The sequence below is a fragment of the Bos indicus x Bos taurus genome, chromosome 13 (genome assembly GCF_003369695.1).
Source record: "Bos indicus x Bos taurus breed Angus x Brahman F1 hybrid chromosome 13, Bos_hybrid_MaternalHap_v2.0, whole genome shotgun sequence".
Lineage (NCBI taxonomy): Eukaryota > Metazoa > Chordata > Mammalia > Artiodactyla > Bovidae > Bos > Bos indicus x Bos taurus.
The window spans coordinates 63171809-63197898 of NC_040088.1; the positions used below are offsets into that span (position 1 = coordinate 63171809).

General features: G+C 40.6%; 1 protein-coding gene and 1 pseudogene across 1 annotated transcript in view; one reads left to right on the plus strand and one right to left on the minus strand.

Moving 5' to 3' along the window:
- LOC113902735 (coiled-coil domain-containing protein 7-like) overlaps positions 1-26090 on the plus strand; it is a 169077-nt gene that overhangs the window by 2270 nt on the left and 140717 nt on the right. Inside the window, exons 3-6 of the mRNA XM_027558129.1 lie at positions 2727-2834; positions 14339-14446; positions 20298-20396; positions 23776-23886. Of these exons, the coding sequence (XP_027413930.1) occupies positions 2727-2834; positions 14339-14446; positions 20298-20396; positions 23776-23886 (426 nt within the window). The remainder of the gene's footprint in view (positions 1-2726; positions 2835-14338; positions 14447-20297; positions 20397-23775; positions 23887-26090) is intronic.
- Positions 3963-6758, minus strand: LOC113902848 (annotated as a pseudogene).

Here is a 26090-nt window from a genome sequence, read left to right on the forward strand (position 1 = left end):
TACTATATCTTCTTTATCCATTTATCTGTCAATGAATATCTAGGTTGTTTCTTTGTCCTGGGTATTGTAAATAGTGCTGCAATGAACATTGAGGTGCATGTGTATTTTTGAATTATGCTTTTCTCAGGGTACATGCCCAGTAGGGGGATTGCTGGGTCATATGGTAGTTCTAGTTTTAGTTTTTTAAGGAACCCTCATACTGTTCTCCATAGTTCAGTTCAGTCGCTCAGTTGTGTCCGACTCTGCGACCCCATGAACTGCAGCACACCAGGCCTCCCTGTCCATCACCAACTCCCAGAGTCCACCCAAACCCGTGTCCATTGAGTCAGTGATGCCATCCAACCATCTCATCCTCTGTTGTCCCCTTCTCCTTCTGCCCTCAATCTTTCCCAGCATCAGGGTCTTTTCAAATGAGTCAGTTCTTCGCATGAGGTGGCCAAAAGTACTGGAGTTTCAGCTTCAACATCAGTCCTTCCAATGAACACCCAGGACTGATCTCCTTTAGGATGGACTGGTTGGATCTCCTTGCAGTCCAAGGGACTCTCAAGAGTCTTCTCCAACACCACAGTTCAAAAGCATCAATTCTTCTGTGCTCAGCATTAAGCCTCTAATAATCAATTGACTCTCCATATACCTGAGGCCTCATCCACAGGCCAAATGGGTTACTAAAATGGAGAAATAGTCTTGTGGAGAACTTTTGCTTCATTAAGCTCAGTAATGAGCTTTTAATCCTCTAGGTAGTTACTTTGGCTGTCGAAGGCACTAGGTACTGGTAGTTTGTTAGGTTCAGTTTTTTATGAAGGGCCACTGAAATGGCCTCAGTTGTAGGATTTCTAAGCATGGACTGGGGATACACACACACACACACACACACACACACACACACACACACACACACTTTTCCCTCATCTTGCTCCAAAAAGACCAAAGAATAAAACTATTCCTCACCTCCCCATCCTCATGTTGGGGAGGTGGGAGATTTGTAAATTATCCTCATGTTCCCAGTGGAGACACAGGGACCTTGGCCTAACTCATAGCCTTGTTTATTTTTAAGGTTAAGAGATCTGGATACAAGTAAGGGGCTTCACTCTGATTCATGTCAAGATTCACTGGAAGGGTTGGAGAGAATGTTACTTTCATTAGTCATAGGAGTTATCAGTATGTGGACCCCATTGTGCCCAAAGGTCATTATCTAGTCCCAGATATCTGATGGAGAGCCTGTCAGTCTCCTTGTTGAGACCTACTGTTGGGTAAGAAAACCCATAGATGTCTTTGGGAAAGATCTTGACCCTGTGATCCAGGAGTAAGTACCCTATTACCGTTTTTGCATCACTCTGACTACTAGTGAAAAGTTAGTGTCTTGCCAGTAGCTGCTTTTTCTTTGCTTGGAAAGTTTTCAGTTCACATATAGATTGTGCCATGAACCAGTTGACATCACTTTATAAGGAGGTTTAATTGAGCCAGGTAACCAGTTAGAGTGGCAAGAATGAACTTAGATCTGAGTCTGGTAAACAGTCTCATCACTTACTTTCCTCACTTTTTTTTGTTGAATCAAGGGATTCTCAAGTGGCTTGCAGAGCACCTTACTGGGTAGCTGTAAGGGTGGGCCAAAAAAGTTTTTTGAGAATTGTTTGAGAACTCAAAAATTGTTTGAAAACTCAAAAGTTTTTGAGAATTGTTTGAGAACTAACCACGATTGGACCAGTCAAGAGCAAATAATAGCTAGTAAAGGAAGGAGAGGCTCAGGTGTACATGACTTTTCTCCCACCTACCCCATTCTTCATCCTCCTTGGGCATAGTAGCCATGGAAAATGTTCTGAAAGAGAGGGTCTGCAGTGACACACCAGAAAAGGTGCTGCTGTCTCCAGTTAATTTTAACAATATTACTTTCCTTATAGTGGAGTCAAACTATCCAAATCTCTATCATTTCTTTGTGTCACTGGGCAAAGCAACCCCTGGGACTCTACCTATTTTCTCATTAAATATGAGAAACAGTTGTATTGAGGATGTCATCACTGCCAGCAACATGTTTAGATTTAATAGTAGTCATTGTGCCCAGTTCTGCATGCAACTTTTGGTGACCAAATACATTATTTTCTCTTTCTCTTTCCTGTATTTCTTTTCCTAAAGGTAAATATCTTACATTTTCTTTTTATTTCTTACTCTTCTCTTTCCTAAAAAAATAGAATATTTGATATCTTCTCTTTCCATTTTTTTTGTTTATACTTAACCTCTCATCTAGCAATCCTTCCAAGTTGGGTTATAAGTATCTTTTTTATAGCTTTATGTGTAACTCTTTGTATAAATAATAATTTATATTACCCTAATTTATAGTATGTACCTTGCTATTCAAGTAATCTCATATGCTAGTATATTTAGGTGCTTCTGAGTATTTTGTGATAAAAAATGTGGTGTGATGAATAACCTTTACATATACATTTTCATCATGTGGTCTATGAGTATATATTAACCTAAACTATAATAATGTAAAACAAGTAGGGACTAATATAAAATATATTTGACATCAGCAAACATTTGTGAAATAATGAGACTTACACACATTGAAATTTTTCTCGCCATTTTCATATCAGGTCTAGCATGAGGGTAATTTATTTATGTATTTATAAAAAGGAAAAAAATACTGTAAACACATGTATAAACTTAATATATAGGGATTTCAAGATCCATTCTTCTGCTTAATGCACTAAATGTGTCTCTTTATGTAGCTCGTGATGATGTATCAGATGAAAGTCTCATGTTTATGCAGCAAGACTTAAAGTTAGAAACAGAAATTCATGTAGAGAAACAAAAATCTTCTGGACCTGAAAGTGTCAGTAAGTAAAATAATTGTGGATAACCTTGTTTTTTACCTGTTCCAATTGTCACACTGTTTTATGTTTCCTTGCTGTGTCTCTGAATTACTGTGAGCACCACAAGGATGGACCCTTGGCTATCTTGCTGCTAGTATATCCTCAGCAAAAAGCACAGTGCCTGACCCAAAACAGGCATCCAATAAATAGTTTTTGAATACATGAAAAAAAATTTAAATTGTACTCGTCAGAAGATCTTTTCTTTGGTTCATGAAGATGTATTTGGGATTTAAAAAAAAAACTAGTTCAAAGAGTCCTTGTATTTATTTTTTACATAGCATAAATGCAGGAGACATTGTAAATCCACAATTCCCCACAAAATTTATACAATTAGCAACTGAGAATCTATGTTCTTATGATCTCCATCTTTCAAGCTGTACACTCTTTGGAATTCATTCCATAGTAGCAAAGAACCTTACCTCAAAACACCAAGTTTCCAGGCATTACTGCAAACATGTTGTTTTCATTCTTTAATACATGGTTAAATTCCTATGAAGCAAATCCCAATTCATCTTCACCTTCAATGGATAAGGGAAAACAGGAAGCCAATGTCATTCTTACATCTAAAACTGATTCTGCCTCTTTACCTTAATATATTTCCTCTGTGAACATTTTAACTTTAAATACATTCTGTGTTTAATATGAATATAAGTTGAAATTTTAAAAATCTCAGATTCATCTAACAGTTTGGGACATTCATATCCATTTTTCTGAGGAAAACAAAAACATGGTCTCTAGTGTAGAGTATTCTGGTAGTGTTTATTAAAAGTTCAATTTAGCATTTTATAGCGAACTAGTATGGACTGTTGGTCCAAATTATAGATTTAAAGATTCCTTAATTTATGTAGATTAAGATACTAAGCTGATTCCCAAAGTATTTTATAAATGTATGTTTTCATTTTTAGAACAAGCAGGGTTCAGTGGGCACTTTTAGAATCTTGCTCACATCATTCCTATATATCCAGAGACTTCTGGATCCACTCAAGGACAAAGAAAACGGGTTAAGTCTGCCAAAAGCATCAACAGGAATCTGATACACAGACACAGATTTCATGGTTACAGATGGTGGAAATGAAGTCTTTAAAACTGTGCTCATGATAAGCTGAAGATTGAGTTCTTTAAGCATGTTAGTCTGTTCTTTAAGCATGGATCTTTTCTACAAAGACTGCATTTTCTAACTATAGTCAGTAACTTGAGGGCCTTCTCTAGATTTTGCTCTGCATTGGTGACATCATAGTGCAAAGCTCTGCCAGCATATTTGCTATATTTCTGAGCTCTAGCAGAGTCCTCTGATGTTAGTTAGATATCTCCCTGGGAAACTGCAGTATAGTGCAGAATCAGTGCCTGGAGTAGTCTGTGGAGTAGGCTGGGTAGTTTTACTTGTTAAACCTGTACTGTGAGGAACTTCTGCTGGGATATTAGCTGGAATGCTGGATTGTGGGCACCAAGAGGAATTTGTATTCCAGTATAGCTGCCTGATGTCATGTTGCTTGGGTCCTAAGTTGAAGATCATTGCTGAGGTGGCTGAGTGAGCAGAGAGGTTGCTCCCATATTTTCATTTTTCTTCAGCATCAGTATATTCTTCAGTCCCACCAGTCCTAAGTCTCTCCGTTCTTTAAACAATTATAAATATGTTATCTTTCATGTTGCCTTTCACCTTCCATACATTTTCATCGGTGAGTTCTCCAACGCTGTTTTGACATCTGTTAAAAGACTTGCAGTATAGTGGGACTTGATCATGTTTTTGTGAAATCACCCAGCATGAACTTCATTATCTGTATACAAAACATTTTCAAAGCATAGTTCTCCAAATGGGCAGAGACTGCAGCCATGAAATTAAAAGACACTTGCTCCTTGGGAAAAAAGCCATGACATACCAAGACAGCATATTAAAAAAAAAAAAAAAAGACAGCATATTAAAAAACCACAGACATCACTTTGCTGACAAAGATTCATATAGTCAAAGTTATATTTTTTCCAGTAATCATGTGTGGATGTGAGTTGGACTGTAAAGAAGGCTGAGCAATGAAGAATTGATGCTGTCAAACTGTGGTGCTGAAGAAGACTCTTGAGAGTCCCTTGGACAGCAAGGAGTTTAAGCCAGTCAATTCTAAAGGAAATTAACCCTGAATATTCATTGAAAGGAATGGTGCTGAAGCTGAAGCTCCAATACTTTGGCCACCTGCTGCAAAGAGCCGACTTATTGCAAAAGACCTTGATGCTGGAAGGATTGAAGGCAGGTGGAGAAGAGGACGACAGAGGATGAGATGGTTGCATGGTATCACCAATTCAATGGACATCAGTTTGAACATACTCTGGGAGGTAGTGAAGGACAGGGAAGCCTGGAATGCTGCAGTCCATGGGGTTGCAAAGAGTCAGACACAAATGAGTGAACAACAACTATTATTTCTTGAGTAACATTCATTATCACCCAACTGTTTAAGAACTTTTAACTGATCCATTAGCTTTGATAAAAATTTATGACATTTAGTTTTTACTATCAATCTTCATTCCAGTTTGCATCACATATAAAAGACAGTAATAAACCACAAGGTCTTACTTGTCCAGCTTATGAGCCATCCTCAGATGATGATGTATGCTCCTAAACTGTAGGAGCAGCAGAGCAAATGTGGCCATCTCCACTCCAGGAATCCTATCTGGTCATATTTTTATAAAAATTTTACACTGACCTTAAGTGGGAATCAGAGAAGGCAATGGCACCCCACTCCAGTACTCTTGCCTAGAAAATCCCATGGACGGAGGAGCCTGGAAGGCTGCAGTCCATGGGGTCGCTGAGGGTCAGACACAACTGAGCGACTTCACTTTCACTTTTCATTTTCATGCATTGGGGAAGGAAATGGCAACCCACTCCAGTGTTCTTGCCTGGAGAATCCCAGGGATGGGGGAGCCTGGGTGGGCTGCTGTCTATGGGGTCGCACAGAGTCGGACACAACTGAAGTGACTTAGCAGCAAAGTGGGAATGCCCTTAAATAGAGAGCAAAAGCAAAACTATTGATAACTTTTAGTTGGAATTTCTTCTCTTGAGACTTATTTCACAGTCATGGGTCATGTGCTCAGTATGCACTAAAGCCCAATAATGGACTAATAATTTTCTCTTAAAGGCTGTGTACCTTTCAGCCAGATATTCCTAGAGATGATGAATTAAAAACTCCAACTGATGCCTCTAGCAGTGTCCTTCTGCCTTAAACTCCAGTTGGTGAATAGAGAGGTTGCTGATATCTGTTAACTCAAAAGGCAAAATGGATCAGAGACACCAAAAAAAAGGGGTAGCCTGGGGCTTGTTGAAGGGCTTCCAGGTCATCCTCTTGGCTGTGGCCCCAATGAAAGGAAATGACCTTTTATGTAACCCTGTAAATGGTTGGCATTAAGAATGCAGGCAGGTGAAGAGTTCCATCAGTCCATGGACCTCCTTTTTAATTGTTGGAGTGGCGAGGGTCAGAAGCAGTCTTCTCCCATGGAATGAGACAATGAGACAGCATATCCTGATCATGTCCAGAAATTTCACTTGGGTGCTTGTACGCTTTCTGTAAAAAAATGGCCCAGCAAGTTGCCACTTGTGTATTAGCAGGATGTTCAGCCCTTGATGGGTAGCTCTCTTCTGTGGACTCAATAGAATGATATTATCAGCAGAGTAGAAAGACAAGCCCCTCCTCTAGTAGTGGGAGATTTTCCAGGTGATGCATTGCTGACAAATAGGAAATTCAAGTAGCATTGTGGAAGGGTGTGAATGGTGAGTTGTTATCATTCCACACAAAGATGAACTGATCTGAATCACCCCTGTTTGAAGGAATATGGAAAAGGGCATTTGTGGCATCAGTTGCTGCCTAACAAGTTCCCACACTCTGGACAAGTTTTTGCAATCATCATGATGTCAGATACTACTGTTGCCAAGGTGGTTCTGTTGATTGAACAGCCAGAATCAGTTGAGTAACTGTGAACTCATGATCTGGTATACAAGTCAGCTGAGTTACTGAATAGGGATGTAGTCTCAAGGAGACTTTTTCCTGCATTAAGCTTAGAAAAGAGAGAAGTTATTTCTGTTTCTTTACCAGGCAAATTTTTGAGAGACAGGTGTTCAAATTGGATAGGTTCACAATCTTCCTATGCTCCTCTAACATGGCCTTAACTGCAGTTAAGCAGGGCTTAGAAGAATGTGAGTAGAGTTGCACATAAGACAATACAGTGGCACTCTGCTGGACAGCCCCATGGTGTCCACTAGCTCTTCTGGAGACACATTAGCCTGACGGACAATGTGCCTGTGGGACCCTTTGACTCCTGCAAATGATCCAGCCCTGAGCCCTGAAAGAGTCTCCCTAGCACTTCTCAAAGTGTTCCTTCCAGAAAAGAATTTTACTTTAGTGACTACTTTGTTCTCTGCACTAATCTGGCAGAGAAGGCTGCCTTTTTTGACTTGGTCAATTAAGAGAGCAAGCCAAACTGAAAGTAACAAGCTTTTATTCACTTCCTTTAATAGTATAAGCAAGTCTAAATGGAAAGACTTGGAATGTCTTTTAAATTTTCCCCACAGAAAGAAAACAGGCAAGGGTCAGATGTATCAATACTGATGGGAGTAGGGGCTGAGGGAAGATGATGTCATATCTGAAGGAGCCCCAAACAAAAGGCTCATCCTTACTATGGCCCCAATCCTTGTGAATACTGATGCAGGATGGCTAGGAGTGTAAAAGTCCTGAATACTGAGTAGTAACCCAGAAAACTATCTTCAGGTACCCCCAGTAAAGTGGTCTGTAAGAGGCACCTGAGAAGTACAAATATCAGCTGACCCCTTCTCTCCCTTTCATAGGGAGGCCTCTAATAGAGGCAGCTGGTATAGGAATCCAGAATGCATAAGAACATGGTGTGGATGGGCCTTGGTCCTCTACTGCAACTACTTTCAGTGTTTAAAGTTCACTGGATATGCATCAAATTTGGTATGGGGTGGCAAGAGTGAATGTCGACATTCTAGCAATCAGCGAACTAAAATGGACTGGAATGGGTGAATTTAACTCAGATGACCATTATATCTACTACTGTGGGCAGGAATCCCTCAGAAGAAATGGAGTAGCCATCATGGTCAACAAAAGAGTCTGAGATGCAGTACTTGGATGCAATCTCAAAAACGACAGAATGATCTCTGTTTGTTTCCAAGGCAAACCATTCAATATCACAGTAATCCAAGTCTATGCCCCAACCAGTAACACTGAAGAAGCTGAAGTTGAACAGTTCTATAAAGACCTACAAGACCTTTTAGAACTAACACCCAAAAGAGATGTCCTTTTCATTATAGGGGACTGGAATGCAAAAGTAGGAAGTCAAGAAACACCTGGAGTAACAGGCAAATTTGGCCTTGGAATATGGAATGAAGCAGGGCAAAGACTAATAGAGTTTTGCCAAGAAACTGCACTGGTCATAACAAACACCCTCTTCCAACAATGCAAAAGAAGACTCTATACATGGACATCACCAAATGGTCAACACCAAAATCAGATTGATTATATTCTTTGCAGCCAAAGATGGAGAAGTTCTATAGAGTCAGCAAAAACAAGACCAGGAGCTGACTGTGGCTCAGATCATGAACTCCTTATTGCCAAATTCAGACTTAAATTGAAGAAAGTAAGGAAAACCACTAGACCATTCAGCTATGACCTAAATCAAATCCCTTATGATTATATAGTGGAGGTGAAAAGTAGATTTAAGGGCCTAGATCTGATAGAGTGCCTGATGAACTATGGAATGAGGTTCGTGACATTGTACAGGAGACAGGGATCAAGACCATCCCCATGGAAAAGAAATGCAAAAAAGCAAAATGGCTGTCCGGGGAGGCCTTACAAATAGCTGTGAAAGAAGAGAAGTGAAAAGCAAAGGAGAAAAGGAAAGATATAAGCATCTGAATGCAGAGTTCCAAAGAGTAACAAGAAGAGATAAGAAAGCCTTCTTCAGCGATCAGTGCAAAGAAATAGAGGAAAACACCAGAATGGGAAAGACTAGAGATCTCTTCAAGAAAATCAGAGATACCAAGGGAACATTTCATGCAAAGATGGGCTCGATAAAGGACAGAAATGGTATGGACATAACAGAAGCAGAGATATTAAGAAGAGATGGCAAGAATACACAGAAGACCTGTACAAAAAAGATCTTCACAACCCAGATAATCACAATGGTGTGATCACTGACCTTGAGCCAGACATCCTGGAATGTGAAGTCAAGTAGGCCTTAGAAAGCATCACTACGAACAAAGCTAGTGGAGGTGATGGAATTCCAGTTGAGCTATTTCAAATCCTGAAAGATGATGCTGTGAAAGTGCTGCACTCAATATGCCAGCAAATTTGGAAAACTCAGCAGTGACCACAGCACTGGAAAAGGTCAGTTTTCATTCCAATCCCAAAGAAAGGCAATGCCAAAGAATGCTCAAACTATCGCACAATTGCACTCATCTCACATGCTAGTAAAGTAATGCTCAAAATTCTCCAAGCCAGGCTTCAGCAATATGTGAACCGTGAACTTCCATATGTTCAAACTGGTTTTAGAAAAGACAGAGGAACCAGAGATCAAATGGCCAACATCCGCTGGATCATGGAAAAAGCAAGAGAGTTCCAGAAAAACATCTATTTCTGCTTTATTGACTATGCCAAAGCCTTTGACTGTGTGGATCACAAGAAACTGTGGAAAATTCTGAAAGAGATGGGAATATCAGACCACCTGATCTGCCTCTTGAGAAATCTGTATGCAGGTCAGGAAGCAATAGTTAGAACTGGACATGGAACAACAGGCTGGTTCCAAATAGGAAAAGGAGTACGTCAAGGCTGTATATTGTCACCCTGCTTATTTAACTTCTATGCAGAGTACATCATGAGAAATGCTGAACTGGAAGAAGCACAAGCTGGAATCAAGATTGCTGGGAGAAATATCAATAACCTCAGATATTCAGATGACACCACCGTTATGGCAGAAAGTGAAGAGAAACTCAAAAGCCTCTTGATGAAAGTGAAAGTAGAGAGTGAAAAAGTTGGCTTAAAGCTCAACATTCAGAAAACGAAGATCATGGCATCTGGTTCCATCACTTCATGGCAAACAGATGGGGAAACAGTGTCAGACTTTATTTTTCTGGGCTCCCAAATCACTGCAGATGGTGATTGCAGCCATGAAATTAAAAGACACTTACTCCTTGGAAGGAAAGTTATGACCAACCTAGATAGCATATTCAAAAGCAGAGACATTACTTTGCCAACAGAGGTCCATCTAGTCAAGGCTATGGTTTTTCCAGTGGTCATGTATGGATGTGAGAGTTGGACTGTGAAAAAGGCTCAGCGCCAAAGAATTGATGCCTTTGAACTGTGATGTTGGAAAAGACTCTTGTGAGTCCCTTGGACTGCAAGGAAATCCAACCAGTCCATTCTGGAAGAGATCCTCCCTGAGATTTCTTTGGAGGGAATGATGCTAAAGCTGAAACTCCAGTACTTTGGCCACCTCATGCAAAGAGTTGACTCATTGGAAAAGACTCTGATGCTGGGAGGGATTGGGGGCAGGAGGAGAAGGGGATGACAGAGGATGAGATGGCTGGATGGCATCACTGACTCAATGGACGTGAGTCTGAGTGAACTCCGGGAGTTGGTGATGGACAGGGAGGCCTGGCATGCTGCGATTCATGGGGTCGTGAAGAGTCGGACACAACTGAATGACTGAAGTGAACTGAACTGAGAAGTATTCCCCCATGTGAACTGTCAGGTAGATACTTTGTAATTATCTGTGGTTGGACCTGCAAAATCAAACATAGGATTTTGACCTAGAGTTGAACACGTGTATACACATATATGTACATATACATGCACATAAACATACATATATTCATACACCTGCACTGAGTGTCCTTTGTGTTTGTTGTGGTAGAGACTGAAAGAAGATTGACATTTTGGAGTGCTTCAAAAAACCTTGGTCTGCTTTGTATTTTGGGGGGATTGAGAAGGGAAAAACCTCAGTTCCTTGAAGCTTGGAATGAGACAATGTACCCCTTTCCACTTTGCCCCTAGGGATTTTAGTTGGATACTAGGTCCTTGTACCATCTTTACATTAATGACTCAGATGTGGTCACATGTGGATCATCATGGAATCTAGTCCTTGTTGGGTAGTACACTTGTTTGGGTCCAGTGGAGAATGCCATCCATAGAATGGAAAGTGAAAAAGTAAAAGTGAAGTCGCTCAGTCGTGTCCAACTCTCTGCGACCCCATGGACTGTAGCCTCCCAAGCTCCTCCATCCATGGGATTTTTTGGGCAAGAGTACTGGAGTGGGTTGCCATTTCCTTCCCCAGAGGATCTTCCCAACCCAGAGATTAAATCCGGGTCTCCCATATTGTAGGCAGAGGCTTTACCATCTGAGCCACCAGGTAAGTCCAATATAGTGGAAGGTTAGTACTTGATCTTGGAGCAGGGCTTTTTCTAGGTCATGGGCTTATGGAAGGACATGAAGGTATATCACAACCCATTCCATATAAGGCAAACCAACCCTGGTCATTAGTGTGAACAGGAATGTTTAAAAGGGGGGTGTTTGTGATATCAGTTGCTGCATACTTACTTCACTCTACTTGGGCAGTAAATCTCTATGAAGGTCACAGGAGCATGAAACGCCAGTGTCCACTGCTATACTGTGGCATTGAGCCAACAATAATCAGTCAAGTCTCTAGGCATCCCAAGGCCTTACACACAGACTGAAAGTGTGTATAAATGGAGAAATAACTTGGTGGAGAACTTTAGTTTCATTAAGCTCAGCAATAAGTACAGTGAACTGTTTTTTGATGGTAAAGGTGCTAGACACTGGTAGTCTGGTTGTTGTTTTCCATTTGCTAAGTTGTCTCCCACTCTTTGGGACCCCATGAACTGCAGCATAACAGCCTTCCCTGTCCTTCACTATCTCCCAGAGTTTACTCAAATTCATGCCCATTGAGTCAGTGATACCATTCAACCATCTCATCATCTGCCACCCCCTTATCCTATTGCCCAAAAATAGTTTTCCAGATGCCCTATTAAAATGACCCAAAATGCAGTAGGTCTTAATGGTAGAAGTGAGTGAGATGCTGTACCTCTGTGCCAATAATACTTTCAGTAATGCAAGCCATAACAATGGAAAATTTTAGTGGCATGTAAGGATATGCCTATAGTTGAATTTGGATAACGATTCCATTTGGTGAGCTCAGACCGAAAACCAGTGAGCATTATCTGTTTCCTCCTCATTGTAGTGTCTGTGGTTATGGAGATCTTAGTCATATGTACATCAGTATCTAAAAGGCCCAGATATGCAATTCTCACCTATCTCTCTACTGAACTGTGACTTTATCACATATCCTCATGTCACAACTGGGAAGTTAAGGAGCTTTGTTGTGTTCAGTTGCTAAGTCATGTCTGACTCTTTGTGACTCCATGGACTGCAGCACACCAGGCTTCCCTGCCCTTCACTATTTCCCTGAGTTTGCTCAAACTCATGTCCATTGAGTCAGTGATGCCATCCAAACATTTCATCCTCTGTCGCCCACTTCTCTTTCTGTCCCCGCTTCTCTTCCTGCCCTCAGTCTTTCCCAGAATCAGGGTCTTTTCCAATGAGTCGACTCTTCACATCAGGTGGCCATAGTATTGGAGCTTCAGCTTCAACACCAGTCCTTCCAATGAATATTCAGGACAGATTTCCTTTAGGATTGGTTTGATCTCCTTGCTGTCCAAGGGACTCTCAAGGGTCTTCTCCAGCACCACAGTTTGAAATCATCAATTCTTCATTGCTCAGCCTTCTTTATGGTCCAACTCTCACATCTGTACATGACTACTGAAAAAACCATAACTTTGACTATACGGACCTTGGCCTAACCTTAATTCTTGTTTGTATAGAATACTGAGAAATTGCGTAAAAGTAGTAGGGGTGGGGTGTGTTTCAGTTCACCTCAAGATTCAATGGGAAATGCAAAAGAAGAGCACTTGTGTTAGTCATAGATGTCATCATCATTTGAACTCTAGAGTTTCTGGGTTTTGGGTCACCTATGGACCACTACCTACCACTGCCTTGGTGGACAGCCCTTCAGTGTTCTCCTTGAGATCCCATGGTTAAGTAACTAGACCCAGAGATTTCCTTGAGAAACCACTTAATCAGATCATCTATATGTGGGTTCTTGATTACCATTTTTAGAACACTTTCTTCACTGGCTAAATGATATCTGTCTGTGATTGGTTCTTCTTTTCCCTGAAATTTGTCACTGAATATCTGGATTGTCTTGTGAACCAACTGATATAACCTTATAAGGAGGCTTCATGTAGCTAGGAAACCAGCACAGGTTGCACAAATGACACTGGTAATCGGAGTCTGGTTACCAGTCACGTCATCTACTCTTCTTTATGTTCATTTTTGAACCAGAAGACCATCAGATGCTTATCGGGCATCACCTTCTTAAGTGTTAGTATACTCATCATAAGTGGGCCACACTTAAGAAACAAGCTGGGGAAGGAGAGAGGCAATCAAGTGTTCACATCATTGTCGTCCCCCTTTCTTGGGCAGAGTGGTCACTGTCAAAGCACTCAGAATGAAGGAGTCTGTTGTGACACACCCCCTCACCAAGTCTCAGAAATTACCTCCTGAGGAGAAGTATCCCAGTCTGACTGGTCTCCTCAGGTCACTGGCAAAATGATCTTGAGAGCTTTAGATACTTTTTCATTAAAAATGAGTCTCAAAAATTCTCTATGTTGTAGGCTATCTACCAGTGCCGGGGACTCTGTTAGTACTAACAGAGTCATCGAGTGTAATTCAGTGAGCATGGTCTGCAGTGTCTTTGGTGACAAACTGTTTTGTTTTCTGATTTACCTTATGTTTCATTTTGTAAAGGTAACTGCCAATTTTTTTGGTTTTCTTTTGTTGTGTCCTAAAATACAGTGTATTAGATATCCTTAGTTTTTTATTTCACTTAACTTTATATACTGGAAATACCTCCATGTTAGTTTATACCTTTTTCATTTCCTTACAGTTGTGTGCACAGTTGTTTGGACCATACTGTATACCATAGCTGATAATACCATAGTTTATAGTATATACTTTGGTTTATTGGTGAACCAGTTTGCAAGTATAAATGATTTTGAGTATTTTGTAATTGCAAATATGCTGTGATGAATAATCTTGTGCATATACCATTTTGTGGTTTGGTTTATGACTATGTTTTAACCTAAAGTGTTAAGGAAACTGGAGACCTAATCAGAACATATTTGAAACCTATGAATATGAATGAAATAATGAGACAGTTTCAGTATACATCATTAAGACTCTTCTTACCATTTTCATATCAGTCCAGTATTATAATAATTTACTATAGTTTTTTAAAATATGAGAAAATGTTAACATACATTTGTCAGTAATTTGAAAGTATAGAATCAAACAGTGTATCTATTCTTCCATTTATTGGAGTAAATATCTCTGTTTATATAGCTAGTGATAAAGTACCAGATGAAAATCCTGTGCTTGAGCAAGAGTCAATGTCAGAAACTCAACTGGAAGTAAAGAAACAAAGACCTTCTAAAGAAAGAAGACTCAGTTGTAAGTATAATAATTATAGATAATGTTAACTTATTTTTAATTAAACTCATCAGATTATTTCTCTTTGGCTAATGAGTATGTATTTGAAATATGCTGTATAGAAGACTTAATGTGTGAATTCTCTCAGATAACTAGAGAACAAAGGCAAAATTATTCATATCTCTTGTTTGGTATTTCTGATTTTGTGGTCATAGGTCAATCACTCAGCATCTACCAAGGCCCTATAATAGACCAGTAAATGTCTCTTAAAGGATGTTTACCTTTCAGCTGACTCTTAGAGGTGTGCGTTTGAAAGCCTAAAGGGGTGCCTCTGGCCTATTTCAGTGGTCTTCTGCCACAGCCTCCAACTGGTAAACAGAAATGCTACTGAATTCTGTAACTCAAAGAACAAATAGGGATTAGAAGGGTGCCAGCCTGATGACCTGTTGGAGGGCCTGCATGGCATCCTCTTAGTCATGACCCCATGGAAAGGAAGCGGCCTTTCTATTTACCCTATAGATGAGTGTCATCACAGACCATACATAAGGAAAGTGAGAATGTAATCTCTTAGTTGTCCCACCAGTCTCTGGGCCTTCTCTTCATTTGTGGAAGTAGAGAGGACCAAAGCTTGGCACTGTTTTCTGGAATGAGATATCTTGCCCCTTACAGATCATGCTCAGGAATTTTATTAAGAGTGCCTTGTCCATAATAATGGCTCCACAGAGCTGCCATATGTCGGTCTGTGGGGCATCCATCCAGTCTTTGTCGAGTAGTGCCCATGTTGGACCCAAAGACAATGTCATCAATAAAGTGGAAGTCTGTTGCACCCTTTGATGGTGGAGCATTTTCATATCATCACTTTTGCATTAATGACAGATATTCAGAGAATTTTGTTAGCCTTGTGGAAGTATGGTAGTTCCTCTCAGGAATACAAAGCAGGGTTTCACACTGACAGTTAACCTATACTAACGATACATATATCAGTGGGGCCAAAACAATGGAAATTTGTAGTGATTTAAAGGGACACACCCATCGTTGGATCTGGTAAGGATCCCACTGGTAATGGCCTCAGACCCAATGGCCTAGGGTGCTTACCCAGATCTCTCTCCCTTATGTGGTGAATATTATGTGTTTCTCCATCCTTCTGGTGTCAGGAGTTGAGATGATAGTCACATAACCACCGTATCCAAAAGACCCAGGAAATATACTGACCTCTGTCCTCATGTTCCCCTTGTGGACATAGGGACTTGGTCTAACTCATAGTCTTGTGCATTTTTGAAAGCAAAGTGTTCTTTTTTTCTTTTCTTTCTTTAAGACATTTGTTTATTTTTGGCTTTGCTGAATCTTCATTGCTTTGAGTGGGCTTTCTCCAGTTGCAGTGAGTAGGGCCTACTATTTGTTGCAATGCTCGGGCTTATCATTGCAGTGGCTACTCTTGTTGTGGACCACAGGCCCTAGGCACATGGGTTCAGTAGTTGCAGCATTCAGGCTCAGTCGTTTCAGCTCACCAGATTTAGAGCTCAGGCTCAGTAGCTGTGGTGCATGGGCTCAGTTGCTCCACGGCATGTGGAATCTTCCCCAACCAGGGATCAATCTTGTGTCCCCTGTATTGACACTCATCCACTGTGCCACCAAGGAAGTCCAAGAGAGTTCTTGATAGAAGTTGGTGGGCTCTCAGAATACTCATGTCTAAATTCAGTGGAAAGCACTGAGCAGTGACACTTGTATTAGTTGTAGGAGTCATCTCTAGATGGACACTAGTTCAGCTTCCTTCTAGGCATCCAGTGGGTCTTCAGTTCCTTGGTAGTAATCCCATCAGCCTACCTCTCTGACATGTCATATTGGATATTCACCGGTAGATCTCTTCTGGGGATCCAGGCCTAGATTGTTCAGGAATAGGTTACTGATTATCATTTTCATGTTGTTTTTACTGTTGGTCAGTCACTGCTACATTGGCAGTAGGTGCTATTCCGTGTCCAACAATCTGTCAGTCAATATCTAGATTGTATAGTTCCCAATAACCTGACCTTAGGAGGAGGCTTATTTGAGCTCAGTAGTTATCTAGCAAGGGTGGCATGAATGAATCAAGAAATCCAAATCTGGTTAAATATCTCACTGTCCTCAGCGTAGACCCTGGGACCACCAGTGTGGCACTAAGGGACACTATCATTTCTGCAGTGATGATCCAAACATGTTTTTCAGTGGTAGAGAACTCATCACAGGTTGGTCATTCTGTCAGATCCAAAATAATTCCCCGGTGATGAAGGAGAGAGTTTCAAATGTATGCTCTTTTTATTCCCCACTCTTCTTCCACCTCCTCAGCCAACATGACTGCTGTCAAGGCTCTCTAAAGAAGGTATTTTGTACCTTCTGCACAGTGTGTGTGTGCCGCTCCCCTTCACTAAGTTTAACAAGATTAATACCTTTAGTATGAAGGCAAACTACCAGGTTTCTTTTCTTTTGCTACTGGGAACAGTGATCCTATGGCTCTCTCTCTCTTTCATTTTTTTTTTTTTGTTGTTGTTGTTGTTGTTAAAACATACATCTCAGTAGCTCATTGTTAGTCCCAAGAACAAATTTAGAGCTAACAGTAGTTAGTGTGTACAGCTAGGCATGCAGGGTTTCCCACAGCTTTACATCCCATTGCTAGCGGACCATAAGCTGCTGCTGCTGCTGCTGCTAAGTCGCTTCAGTCGTGTCTGACTCTGTGCGACCCCAGAGACTGCAGCCCACCAGGCTCCTCCATCCCTGGGATTCTCCAGGCAAGAATAGTGGAGTGGGTTGCCATTTCCTTCTCCAATGCATGAAAGTGAAAAGTGAAACTGAAGTCGCTCAGTCATGATCGACTCTTAGCGACCCCATGGACTGCAGCCTACCAGGCTCCTCCGTCCATGGGATTTTCCAGGCAAGAGTACTGGAGTGGGGTGCCATTGCCTTCTCCGGAACCATAAGCAGTAGCACACAAATTGCTGCCCTAGCTTTCTCAGAGCCCCTCTGGTTAATCTAATTTGATTGACCCAGCAGGTGTCTTGGCTAATGAATCAAGGTCTAGAGAAAAGAAACTGTTCCCCCTCAGAACTGAAAAGCCTAAAGAAATACAATTGCACTTTCCTAAGGCACCCTGTGTGATTGCTAGCCCTGTCCAAAACACACTGGCCTGGTTGTCACAGTGCCCCAGGGTCCGCTCAGACTCTTGCTAATGCTCCTGTGGTACCCTCCCCCACCTCACCCTAGAAGGTCCCACAGATTTACTAAGTACATCCCAAAGTGTGCCATCCCGAAGTGTGCCTTCTGAAAGGCTTTGAGCTTCATTTACCTTGCTTGCTGTCTGAGAGAGATACCAGTTTTTGAGTTGGCCAATTAAAAGAGCAAGCCAAACTAAAAGTAACAAACGTTTACTCACTTACTGCAATAGTTCAATCAGGAAAGCGCCCAAGCTATAGCCATGTTCTGTTTCCCCACTTGGAGCAGCTATAGGTGAGGGTTAGATGTATTAATACCAGTGCAAACCTGGTATGAGATGTAGAAGAGTATCATCTCACAGCTGAAGGAGCTCCAGACAAAAGACTCTTGGTAATTTATGGATCCCCTGAAACATCTTGAATACTGAATCATAACTGAGAAAAGTTTCTTCAGTCCCTCTTCACCCTTCTCCCATAAGGTAATGCAGTCAGTGGCAGTGCTGGAATAGTACAATGCCCTAATCAAGTCCACCCCTACGACCGCCACACTGAGGCTTCCAGTTGATGGTGACTGAGCTAAGAATGCAGTGTGCTTAAGAGAGTGGTGGGAAGGGAGGGCTATGTCCATGACTGCAGCTTCTCCAGTGGCTGCAGTGCACTGGCTGTGCATCAAGTCTCTGTGAGTTAAACTTCTTTTCCCCATGGTACGTGCTGCATGTGTGCGAAGCTGCTTCAGTTGCGTCTGACTCTTTATGACCTCATGGACTGTAGCCTGCCAGGCTCCTCTGTCCAGGGAATTCCCCAGGCAAGAATCCTGGAGTGGGTTGCCATGCCCTCCTCCACGGAATCTTCCCAATCCAGGGATTGAACCTGTGTCCCTTTTGTCTCCTGCATTGGCAAGAGGATTTTTTCCCACTAGCGCCACCTGGGAAGCCCCAAAGTTAACTCCAGGCAATGCCGTTATAGTTGTCTGATTCTGCCTGAAAGATCACATGTAAGATCTAGACTGGAGTCAGGTTTCTTAAGTAGGTTCACATTTCTATATATGTATTTACACATACATACATATTTTATACATGTACATTAGCATGTATACCTGTATATGTGTATATAAACCTGCATAGACATGTTTAGAATTCATGATAAATCTTGGAAATCTTCAATTCTGCTTTACCCCCTCAGGACTTGTTCTGCCTTCTTTCATTTCATGTGTGTATTTCCTTCCTAAGGGGCTTCCCTGATAGCTCAGTGGGTAAAGAATCCTCCTGCAGTGCAGGAGACACAGAAAATGCAGGTTTCATCCCTGGCTCAGGAAGATCCCCTGGAGAAGGAAATGACAACTCACTCCAGTATTCTTGCCTGAAAAGTCCTTTGGGCAGAGGAGCCTGATGGGCTACAGTCCAAAGAGTCAGACACAACTGAATGACTTAGCACACTCTGCGACTGTTCTCTCTAAATAACACATTTACTCATTTGTTAGACTTTGAAAATTATTTTGAAATTGTTTTGCCTATTCATATGGAAAAAAAAAAGCCTACTGGAAATATTTTGTCATATGTTGACAATCTCTCCACGCTTCTGCCCATGAATGAGGGTATATGTCAAATATTGTATTGATGAGTTACTTGCATTAGTACTTGTTTTTTTCAGTAGGTTAATTTCTCTAAGTTTGCTTTCAGTTTTAGTTTCTCTTTTTTGTTTTAATTTTATTTTTGAAACATGTGGAACCTGAACTTGCTTCCAAAAGTAAATACTATGCAAAAAGGTATACTTAAAGGAGTACTATTTCTTCCTTAGTTTGCTCCCTTGCATCCTGTAGGTAACCAGTTACATTTTTTTCTATCTCACTTGTGTGTCATTTTGTAAAGGTAACTATCTCTCTAATTCTCTCCCTTCCTCTTATTTATTTCCTTTTCCCCCATCTTCCTTATCTGAAAGGTACCATACATTTCTCCTTTTGTTTTTTTTCCCTCTCTTAATATTATCTCCTTGAAATCCCTCCAAGTCAGTTTATAGAGATTCATTTGATTCCTTTTACATCTTTACATACATCTGATGGTACCATATTATTTAGCATAATTTACAAAGTTTATGGAATTTCCCTGATAGCTCAGTTGGTAAATAATCCACCTGCAATGCAGGAGACCCTGGTTTGATTCCTGGGTCGGGAAGATCCCTTGGAGAAGGGGAAGGCTACCCACTCCAGTATTCTGACCTGGAGAATTCCATGGACTGTATAGTCCATGGGGTCACAAAGAGTCAGACATGACTGAATGACTTTCACGTCACTTCACAAAGTTTATAGTACATATATTAGATTGTTTATCCAATTTCCCATGCATGAACATTTATATGCAGTTACAAATAATACTTTAATTAGCAAATGGTACACGTGTTTTGTTGGTCTCTGAAGTCTATGTCAATCTATAAAATATAAATAACCTAAGAGAAACAGAGACAAATACAAACTATATATAATGCCTGGAAATATTTATAAGATAATGAGAAAGATTCAAAACGTATCTATTAAAACTCTTCTCACAGTGTTATCAGATCTAGCATGATGGTAACTTTACTATAACTTCAGAAAACTTAGAATATTTCTCTTTGCTTATTATGAATTTGATATGTAGAGATTTCATAGTAGATGTATTTTTCTATTCAGTGGGCTAACTATATCTCTCTTGTAGCTCATGAAAAAATATCAGATGCAAATCTTATGCATGACCATCAAGAATCAATGTCAAAAAGCCAAATGACAGTAAAGCAACAAAAAGAGGAAAAACACAGTAAGTATACTAATTACAGATAACTTTAAATTATTTAAAATTAATTACAGCCAAAGATCTTATTCTTTGCTTCATAAATTGTGTGTGTATACATATATATAGTAGATATTTTATACTTTGACCTAATGTATAAATATCCTAAGATAACTAGAGGATGAAAACTAAAGTTGTGAAATACTTGGTCAATATTTCTGATTGTAGTATTTTTCTTAGTCATGGGTCATGCACTCAGTATCCACCAAACCAATAAAAGGCACATAATTGTCTTCAAGAGGTATGTACCTTTCACCCTACTCCAGGAAGTTAGACAGAGAGAGTCCCAGATTAATCCCGTCCTGTGGAATTGCCATCTTCCAAAGACTAACTGATGAACAGAGAAGTGCTGAGAATTTTATCTCAACATCAGACCAGAAGTTTCAAGGGAAAATGTGACTGGGAACGTTTTTTTGTTTGCCTCCAGATCATCCTATTAGTTGAGATCCTTTCTTATGCAAGTATTTTTTCTAGAACTTAGTAGATGGTTGCAATCAGGGCCCCTGAGGGGAATGTAAGAGTGCCAGTAGCAGAATAGTTCCACAGAGTTTTGTGGGGCTCTCATTTGTTGTGACTGACAGGACAAATTTTGGAAGATATCTCTAGAATAATGTGTATTGCCCTGTCCCACAAGGTCCTTGTCCATGTTTCTGTTAATGACCCTGCTATGCTGCTAAGCATGGTCAACATAGCATCTGGCCTTGTGGGATGGTACACATGCCAGGATGCACCAGAAGGATGAGGATGTCAACAATAGTGTGGAAGCCCAGTGCCCCATGTGGGAGTGGGACTTCCTCCTGCTCTTGGCCTTATGCAAGGACATTAAAGGTGTATTGCAACCTTTTAAGCAAAAAGCAAACTGATCATATCATCTGTGTGCACAGAGACATTGAAGGAGCATTTGCAACATGAATTCCTTCATACCTAATTCCCTCAGCTGGGGCAAGAGCCTCTAGGACGGTCACAATGTCAGGTAAGGCCAGTGTCCTGATCTGTCCCACAGCATTGAGCTCTAGTACAGTAGTTCTGTAGTCCAGTCCAGGCATGCAAGGCTCTTTGCATAGGTTTACTTAGTTAAACTGAATGGAGAAATAATCTCACAGAGACATTTGCCTTACTGAAAGTCAGCAAAGATGGCTAGCATTTGTTTATCCTTTGCTTAGTAGTTGATCTGGAGACATGTCTCTAGGCACTGGTAGTCTGGTAGGTTTGCATTCTTCCATGTGCCCCACTGAAATGATCCTGAGTGCAGCAGTGCTCATCATGGCTTGGGGCTTATGTGAGTTCGAGTTCACATAGAAAATACATCTGTACTAATGATATATTCCGGAGAAGGCAATGGCACCCCACTCTAGTACTCTTGCCTGGAAAATCCCATGGACGGAGGAGCCTGGAAGGCTGCAGTCCATGGGGTCACTGAGGGTCGGACACGACTAAGCGACTTCACTTTCACTTTTCACTTTCATGCATTGGAGAAGGAAATGGCAACCCACTCCAGTGTTCTTGCCTGGAGAATCCCAGGGACGGGGAAGCCTGGTGGGCTGCCGTCTCTGGGGTCGCACAGAGTCGGACATGACTGAAGTGACTTAGCAGCAATGATATATTCAGGGTTTCCCAGGTGGCACAAATGGTGAAGAACCTGTCTGACAATGCAGGAGATCCGAGATCTGCAGATTCATTTCCTGGATTGGGAAGATCCCCGGGAGGAGGGCATGGGAACCCACTCCAGTATTCTTGCCTAGAGAATGCCACAGACAGAGGAGCCTGGCAGGCTACAGTCCATGGGGTTGCAAAGAGTCAGATATGACTGAAGCAATTTAGCATGCATGCAATTATGTATTCAGCAGTGGGAGCTATAAAATAGAAGTTTATGATGTCTAAAAGCACCCACACCATGGTCAGGTTTAAGTAAGGGTCAAAATGCATTACTTGTGTTCCTCTCATCCTGGTGTCAGAGTTGTGGAAATAACAGTCCTTGGTAAACTAGAAGCCAGTCTTGGGGACTAGAATCCCTAATCTTGCTTATTTTGAAAAGCCAAGTATTCTGGGTAAAAATAGAGTTGTCAGATTCATCTTAAGGTCACTGTGGAGAGCACGTTATTAGTAATAAGTTCATCACCATTTTGAGTCTCATGGGGCTGTGTTGGCCACCATGGCTCACTTCCTGGCACAAGATGTGTGCTGGAGAGTCCATCCATCCCTTCCTTGACCCTCCATTGCTGGGTAATTAGACAGTGTTTCCAGTGGCAAGGAGCTCACCATGTGTGGGCAGAAGTTTTCAGAAACCAAATGTCAGCCAGAAGAGGAAGGAGATTGTCTCAGGTGAAGGAGGTTGTCTCAGGTGTTCGTGTCTTTTCTTCCTCATCCCCTCCCTTGTCCTCCTTGGACACAGTGGCCCCTGTCAGGGAACTCAGAACCAGGGGTTCTGTTGAGACACAGCCAGCAACGTGTCTGTTTCCCTCACTAAATTAACAAGAGTAGCTCCTCCTCAGGTTGCTGGTCAAGTGAAACTGAGAAACCTGGATAATTTTTCATTAGACTTGAATCTCAGAACCTGGTTATATCACGGAGTATCCATCATTGTCAGAACAGCATGAGAGCAAATAGTAGTTACTGGGTATGGCTCAAGTCAGCCATGTCTGCAGGGACTCTTGTGACCCAGTATATTGTTTTTGATATACATTTCCTGTATTTCTTGTTTTAAAAATAAGGATCTTTCATCATCATTTTTTTTTCAAATTTCCTTTATTCTTTCTTTCCTTCCTTCTTTCTTAAACCGTACTTGGTATTCTCTCTTTTAGGTTCCCCCCTCTACCATTAAGCACTGTATCCTGGAGATGCTTCCCAATCATTTCATCAGGATCTTTATCATTCCTTTTGTATTTGTTTGTACAGCTCCATATGCACATTGCACCCTACAGTCTATGTTTTTATACTTTACATATGATACTTTAGCCTACCAGTCCCCTATGCTTTATGTTTAAGTGATCTTAATATTTTACAGTTACAAATATTATGCTATGAATAACCTTGTACATGTGTATTTTCTTTGTTTGGTCTATTGAATTATATTAACTAAAAATATTGAGACAACTCAGAAAATGAGAAACTTAACATAAAACACATTTGAATTCCACGAGTATTATTTTTATGGTAAAGTACCTTTCACACACACTCATTAAGACTTCTCATAGTTTTCATGGCAGACTTCACAATATGGTGATTTTCTTCTTAACTTCATAAAAATGAGATAACTGCTGCTGTTTTCATTTTATAAATTGTAAGCTAAATGTTTCACCATAGATCTTTATTTTTATTTAGTTGATAAATTCTTCTCTTTTTGTAGCTCAAGATGAAGTACCAGATGGAAATCATATGCTTGACCATCAAGAGTTAATGTCAGAATCAGAGATTCAAGTGAAGAAAGAAAGCTTTCACACAGGGGAAAGATTTACTAGTAAGTGCAAAAACTACAGAAAAATTTATATTGTTTAAAATTAAACTCATTAGATGTTTTTATTTTGGTTTATGAAAATGTATTTGTTGAGCATATATTCATATTGAAATATTTCACTTTGACTAAAATCAGATACCATGAGATACCTAGAGAGAAGAGCAGAAATACTGATACCATTTGATTGAAATTTTTGTCCTTAAGAGCATTTTGTGACCAGAAGATGAATGGCCCAACGCCCAGTAGCTGGTTAATACCTATGTCTCCAAAGTAGTGTGCCTTTCAGCCAGCTCCCAGTAGTTATAACTACAGAAGCCCAATGGATGCCTCTATGCATGATAGGGCCCTTGTGCCATAGACTCCATTAGCAAACAGATGTTTTGGAGATCTGTAAATCAAGCATCTGGTGATGGTCAGGAGGCCTTTTGGAGGGCCTTTTGGGTACTCTCTTGGTTGTATCCTCACTAAAATGAAGCAGCCTCTCTGGTAACCACATAGATTGGCTTCATCAAGGACTCTCTTTGGGCAAAGGAGAATGCAGATGATCGAAAGGGTTGCACTATTTGCTGGGCCCAGTTATTTGTCAGAGTTGAATCACCCAAGTTTGAGGTCTTGTCTTCTGAAATGAGAATTCATGCCCCTTAGAGATCATGCCCAGGAATTTCACTATGGTATCAGGTAACTAAGCATGTGTACTAATGGTTCAGCCAGGAGCCACTGGTAGATTCACACAATGTCTTGTCCTTGTTGGGTGGCGTCCTTTGTGATGAGAGGACTAGCTGAGTGAAAACTAATCCTCCCTGTAGGAGCAAGCCACTTAAAATTGGTGACCTCTTCGTAGCTCAAATGGTAAAGAATCTGCCTGCGAGGCAGGAGACCAGGGTTCGATCCCTGGGTTGGGAAGTTCCTCTGGAGAAGGGAATGGCAATCCACTCCAGTATTTTTGCCTGGAGAATTCCATGGACAGAGAAGCCTGGCAGGCTACAGTTCGTGGGGTCGCAAAGAGTCAGACATGACTGAGCAACTAACACAGTCCTACACACAGACACAGTAACTAATAACAGATATGTGAGCGGTGTGGTGGCCACGTGTAGGACATGACAGCTCAGGTAGCTAGAGTTCTGAAACAGCATTGGTACAATTACTCATTTGCTTAATCCTGAAATGCTTCTCAAATGGTTTCAGAATAGCTCTGAATATACCATTACTAAAACAAATCAAGTTATAAAATGATTGCATGACTTGTTTTGTTGTCCACGTCCCCCCAAGTCACCCCACTTCCATGTCCAAGACAGGGTTTTTAGTAAATACTGGTTTGAGGAATTACTGCTTTTATTCTCCCTACAGTAGTTTCAATTCTTTAAGTTTGCTTTTTCTTTCCATTCCATCATCTTATTTGTTTTGGCCTAATTTTTATTTTGAAATACATAGAGCATGCAACTACTTCCAAAAGTTAACAATATACAAAGCAGTATGCTTAGAGGCTTCTCAGTCTTCTCTCTTCTTGTAGGTATCTATGTGCATTGTTTTGTGATAGTTTTCCTATCTTTTCTCTATTTTTTGTCTCTCCTTTATTTTTTCTCATTTCTATTTTATTACCCAGTGTTTGCATGTTAGTTTTCCCCTTCCAGTTTTTTTACTTAATATTATTTCTAGAAATCCCTCCAAGTCATTATATAGAATTCAGTTTCATTCAGAGTATAGTACTACGTATAGCTGTTTGTAACCACAGTATTTACCATAATTTATATTATACCACAGTGTGTAATGCATACCTTAATTTAACTAATTCTCTCCCTTAATATTTTTATGGTTTTGAATATTTTGCACTTCTAAATACTGAGTTGACCAGAAAATCTATTCAGGTTTTTCCATAACATCTTACATAACAACCGGACTGAACTTTCTGGCAAACCCAATACATTGTACACGAATAACTGTGTACACATTCATTTGTATTTTTTATTCTATGAACATGTGTTGGCATAAGGTATAAATAACTTATGAAATCAAGAGACTTTTATATATATATATATATATATATATATATGTCTGTGTGTATTATTATATAATGTCTAGAAATACTATTGAAACACCTTCTTTGAGGTATACTGATTAAAAATGTTCTCATAAAAACTGCAGTGAGGGATTACCTCATGCCGGTCAGAATGGCCATCATCAAAAAATCTACAAACAATAAATGCTAA